Here is a 6,136-nt window from a genome sequence, read left to right on the forward strand (position 1 = left end):
GATTATGAGTAAAGTTCATCATGCCTCTCTCTCTATTTTATTTTCATCAAATTATACATGTATATATACATATACATATACATATATAAAGGCATTACCACTTCAGTACGTATCCATAAAGAGGGTTTTAGTCAATTTGAAGAGAGTGTTTTTTTATATCATAAACAGTCTGGCCTGTCATGAAGATGAAAAGCCAGCATCAGCAACAAAAGGGTTAAAAATGAGTTAAAAACATCTTAATATCTTGACTAAGCGACTGCCGGCAACTGTGGTGAAAAGCTTGGCCGTGAAGCTCAAGATGTTTCTTTGAAGTCATGTCACATCACATGTATTCTCTCTCTCTCTCTCTCTCTCTCTCTCTCTCTCTCTCGCTCTCGCTGTCTCTCAGACTCAGACGGAGTGACGGTTGTACTCATGCGGAGGATCCATCCCATCGTAGTGAAATTCCCTCCACTGCTCGGTGCTCGTTCTGCTCCTTTCATTTTGTTCTGGAGGATTGAAAGGAAAGGAGGTGTCAGCGGATGAGTGGAAACCCTCATCCCTCTCATCTGCATCAGGTACGAGGAGTTCACATACCGTCCTGGTCCTCCTCGGAGTAGCTCTCTAACTCGTTCCTCTTCTCCTCGTGAAACTCTCTTTTGCGTTCGTCTGCGGCCAAAACCAGCCTCTGCTCAGCTGGAAGCACACAGTAAACAATGCACTTATCAGGTGTTTTATCTTTGACATTGACAAGGACTCCATATGTTTCTGGTATAGAGTAAGTCAAGAAAGAAGAAAATGACTTTCCATCCTGGGAAATGTTTGTAGATAAACTGCAGCAACAAAGAAAAACCCGCAGTTTCAATTCTAATCTCATTTACAAGAAAAACACTCAGTCAACACAATGACTGTTGAACATTACACAACTGCAACCTTTAAAAACATACCACAGACCTGAATCACCGAGTCTGAAGAGACAATGCTTTTTTGTGAACTACTTGAGGCTGGTATTTGTGATGAGGCTGTGATTCACACAAGGTGATTGTATCCAAGGCTGACACACACACACACACACACACACACACACACACACACAACCTGGATCCCCGAGTGATGAGGAGACACAAGTGACTCATGTCTCAGCCTTTTCTCCTCCATCCACAAAGACGTGTGTGGGTAGAAAGCAATGTTCAAGGACAGGTTTGCATTCTCTACGTCCATTTACACAGAGAATTTACATTTAATTCACAGGCTCAGCTCCTCTAGTTCGTTACCGACTGGAAAGTAAAAATATTAATGACGCAGTTTGAGTGCAGTGTGTTTAGTAGGAATGAATTCAAAAAGAAAGTTTAAATGGTGATAAATACAAACACATGCTAACTCAATGACATTAAATGCTTTTTTTTTTTTTAAATAGGTATCTACTGTTCATCTTTTTCAGATTTTAACAGATTATTGAAACCTTCACTCTTAGGTGCAAAGAGAGGGACATTTGTATAAAAAGACCTGATTTATTGAACTCATCTACTTTTACTGAATATATTTTACACAGAGACAATGCTTTGGTCGCACATCTCGAACAATGGAATTATTTTTAGGAAACAATATCTTCAGTGCCAGTGTGGACAGAAAGCCTATTTATAGCTTTCAATAAGTCTTTCATGAACGTGGGGGGGAGATCTTTAGATCTTTAGATGCTGCTAAATATAAATGCTTTGGCTTCAATTAGAATTTAGACGAATATAAAAACAGAGAAGTGAGGCTGAGGACGTTGGACATCAGAATATCACCTTTGGACACGCTCATGTTGAGAATTTAAGCCTCCTCGTTGCAAATTAAAAGGTGTCACTTTTTTTTTTATATTTACAGATGAATTGCATTTCTCTAATCAGGATTAGAGATTTTTTAGATTAAAAGGAGTATGAAGGTGGAGATATACAATATTTGGTTTATTATTTCCTTCAAGTGTAAGGTGCAAATGAAATAACCTACAGTATTATTATTTAAATTATAAAATTATTATTATTTGCCACCATTTCTCTGTGGATTTAATCAAATGAAACTTTCTGAGGACTCTTGACTTGTGGTCTTCACCCTATGTCTGGGATTGGCACCAGTGCCCCCTGTGACCCTCATGTGGAGGATAAAGTTGCACAAGATGAATGAATGAATGAATGAATGCAGATTTCTGAGGATGTTAGCTGTAACCCAAGGAGGTAATTGTTAGATATCGGTAGTGATCCAGATACAGAAAGATTGTACTGACTGTGTGGGAAACTGAACTGTCCTGCTTCCACAAACCCTTCAGTCAAACAAAAACATTTACTGTATGTGTCGTCTAATGTCTACATTTGAATGTCAAAAACTTTCCCTACAACACCCACTCACACTTTTATGAAACACATCAAACGTTTTAACTCTGCAGATTTCATATGCCTGCAAGAGACATTCTGTGTTTTCATGTCGAGAGTGAGCACAATTTATCCGTCTCACTTTCTCTCTCGGTTTCTCTCTGACCTCTTTGTGCCTGTGTGCCGGCACATTCCACATTCACCTCCCAAACACTCACCCACTCACTCGTCCATCTCAGTCCTTTCACTCACTGTTCTCCACTTTGTGTTTGTTTTATTTCTCCTTTACCTGCAGTGCAGAAGTGTCGTGTTGTTGTTACATGCGCACAGTCTCACAGTTACACAACCTCAATCCAGAGCAGCAGTCTCTCTCTCTCTCTCTGTGTGTGTGTGTGTGTGTGTGTGTGTGTGTGTGTGTGCTCTCACCTTTCCAGTGGCAGTACTGGACATAAGAAAGCTTTTAAATCAATTGGAGAATGTCAAACATTGTACAGTGTGTGAAATTCCACAAAACTTTTGAGTAAAATATTGACATGTCTTTACTGGTGTGTGTGTGTGTGTGTGTGTGTGTGTGTGTGTGTGTCAGCTCCATACAGCCCTTTGGCTCCTGCTGCAGTCTCCAGCAGCTCCACAGCTGCTTACTGTCTGACCACACAGACAGGTCGGAGGTCTCTGATCCAGAAAACAGTAAATGGCTGCTGGATTCCATAGTCATCGAAAAAACACATTTAAACCTGTTTTTCCTTCAGCTAAAGCTCATTTAATTTACTCCTAAAACTGAAGATAAATCATGTGTTTAACTCTTTAACTCTGACTTGACACCAGAGGTTTCTAAACTTATTCAAGACAGTATTTCTCAGTCCTGGTCCTGGTCCTGGGGACCCACTGGCCTGCATGTTTTAAATAAACGGGCCATTACAGAGCTTGGTGATGAGCTGACTATTCAGAATCAGGTGAATCAGGTGTGTTTGCGCCAGGAAACATGTACAACATGCAGGGCAGTGGGTCTCCAGGACCAGGATTGAGAAGCACTGGTGTAAGGCAAATCCCCCTAAAGTGCAAAAAGTATACTTATTAATTGTAATTGATGCCATTACCAATTCAAATACAACATGGTGTTCATTGTGATCTAAGAGTGTGGAAATTAATCTCAAAATGTGAATTCTTACATGATGAAGTGCAAACACCAACACACAACCACACACACCAACACACAACCACACACACACACACACACACACACTGTGTTGATTTACCACAGGTGAACTCACCGTTTATCTCATCCTGAGACTTCGCGCCTCGCCTGCTGCGTTTTCTGAAGAAGTGTGAGGCATCCGACTCCTTCATGAAAATCTTCTTTGGTGGACCTGCAGCAGAAGAAGAAGAAGAAGGAGGAGGAGGAGGAGGAGGAAGAGGTTCACCTCACAACATAAAGGCATTGATGTTCAGCAGACAGAGTTGCAGCTGATGCACATCATCACCTTGTGGATCTTTAGCGCTGGCCGTGCTGCTGGGCACAGCTGCAGCGTCGGCCTCTGGAGTCACTGGGTCAGAGAACAGAAAAACAAAATTAGAACAGGATCATAGCGTCTGTGCATGAAAAACACAACTAAAGAAAAGAAAAAGTAAAATCCAACATTCTTCTGCATCAGACTCACAGGAGAGTGCAAGGAGCACAGTGAGCAGAGCCAGGAGGGATGCATACATGAAGGCCATCTTTAGCTCTGTGTCTGATTTACTAACTGTGAGGGAGACAAGGAAGAGGAGAGGTAGTAGGTAAGATCTGTGTGTGTGTGTGTGTGTGAGAGGTGGGTGTGAGAGCTCAGAAGACGACTGAGCGCTTGTCAGAATATGGAGGGAGTGACTTGGCCGATCTGATAAGAGGCTGCAGAGAAAGGACAGGAAGGTGCTGTCCGTTCAATTTGAGCTGATAATCACGTCATGCTCCTTTAAACACTCCATTCTTCTGTCATTGTGCCGCAATTAAAGTCAGTGAGATGACGTCATAATTTGGATCCTGTGTGCAAATCACATGAACAGAAAACAAACAACATACAAAAGAGCAACAACATACTGTCCAGACTGAAAGAAGCTTTATAAAGCATAAAGGCCTGCAACCTCAAACAAACAAACAAACCCTCAAAATGGGAAAACAGTGGCTGTCATAACAAAAATATGTCTCCAAACACATTTCTCAAGAGTAAACAACACAAAATGTACATTATTTGGTTAAAAATATCTTGTAATTCAGAGAAAAGGAAGAAGGAAGAACATGTTTTAGGAAAATATGATCTGTTAATACAATGTTTTTTTTTTATCTATATGCAAATTGGGTTTATTGTTTTAATAAATAAAAACAGGAGTTTAAAATGACAGTATGCTCATTCTTCTGTTGTACATGTGGGGCAGTGTATGCATCTTATGCATTTAGAGCATTTGAATTTTAAGATTTACTTTTTGTCTCATGGTATCATGGGTCCATGATGGTCTGGTTATTTTTTTCCCCCTACAGGTAATTCTTTGAATATGCACTAAGATGGAAGAAATAGCAAAAAAAAAATTGACATTTCTGGCAATAAAAAGAAAAAGTGACATCCCAAACCACTGCCCAGAAATGTCTCATCTGCAGGTGCGGCTGAAATGTGCACCTCAGAGAGGCCACTGTCTTTATGCTTACGTGTAGAAGTTATGCTGGAAAGACTGAAGCCTTTTATTTGCTTAGTGTTTTTCCACCCACTTGGATTCTGGCTGTGTCCCAGAGAAGAGTGAATGTTTAAATTGTTTTGTGAGACAGGATGAGGTGATAGTTGGATCGAGGGACTGAAAGTATGTGAGGGGAGAGTGTTCTGCTCAGGTAGAGTGCAGAGGAATGAGGATCATTTCACTAATATGGTCCAAATAAATGTTATGTTTGAAGTGAAACATGGCAGTGAATGAGAGTTTTCACAGTCACAGTGTAAAGACAAGGGTTGTTTATGTATTAATATTACTGAATATACACTTTGGTGCCTGGTATTACACTGCAAATACATGTATATTCACACTGTCCCAAACTTTTAATATGTGTACCCAGTTTTTCAAGATGACTATGTGTACTACTAATAAAGACGATACTTGCAGTCATGGTGTCAGTACAATAATAGCAAATCCTAATAAATGAATAAAACAAAGAAGCTAAGCTCAAGGTTACCTTTTCGACTGCATGGTAACAGGATGGACACGTGCTACTTCACACTGAATCACGTATGTTTATGTAATGTTTGTGTGCTGTCATGTACAGCACACAAACATTACATAAACACTTGACCGAGTGTGTTGACACAACAACCTGTCGGACAGACTAGCTACTATCTGTCTAAAGGATCGAGTATTTCCTTGTACATTTATTCATTATCTAGTAATGGTTTATTGTGTTGTAATGTTTACAGTAATCTATTAGTAGTGAATTATTGTATTATACAGTACAATACAACATATGAAAGTGAAGTAAGTAAGACCATTTTAAATATACAGTTAGATAAACTAAAAACATTGAAAATTATAAAAATAAATAATGAATATAAAATTATATCAAATCAAAAGGGTTTGCCGTTTCTAACTGCATTTCTGAAAGTAACAAGTAAAGGGTTATTCCACCTAACACCTTTAGCTTAGTTTAAAGGTTAATTCCGGCCAAATACTAATAATAAGAAATATAAGTTGCATGTGGGGCAATCAATCTGTATAATTACAACAATTAGCTCATTATCTGGTAAAATTTAGATGGAATTATAGGCTATGAAATTTGATGGGTGAATCTCTTCAGC

The 6,136-nt window shown here is 39.4% G+C and overlaps 1 protein-coding gene across 1 annotated transcript; it reads right to left on the reverse strand.

Annotated features, from left to right (window-relative positions):
• Positions 1 to 116: 116 nt before the first annotated feature.
• ucmab (upper zone of growth plate and cartilage matrix associated b) lies at positions 117 to 4,098 on the reverse strand. Its single transcript, XM_058645951.1, has 5 exons — positions 3,989 to 4,098; positions 3,812 to 3,874; positions 3,602 to 3,697; positions 577 to 675; positions 117 to 488 (listed from the first exon to the last, which is right to left on the reverse strand). Exons 1-5 carry the CDS (start codon positions 4,044 to 4,046, stop codon positions 391 to 393), a joined length of 414 nt encoding a protein of 137 aa, XP_058501934.1. The 5' UTR covers positions 4,047 to 4,098; the 3' UTR covers positions 117 to 390.
• Between the last annotated feature and the right edge of the window lie 2,038 nt (positions 4,099 to 6,136).

This window comes from Solea solea, chromosome 12 (assembly GCF_958295425.1).
Source record: "Solea solea chromosome 12, fSolSol10.1, whole genome shotgun sequence".
Lineage (NCBI taxonomy): Eukaryota > Metazoa > Chordata > Actinopteri > Pleuronectiformes > Soleidae > Solea > Solea solea.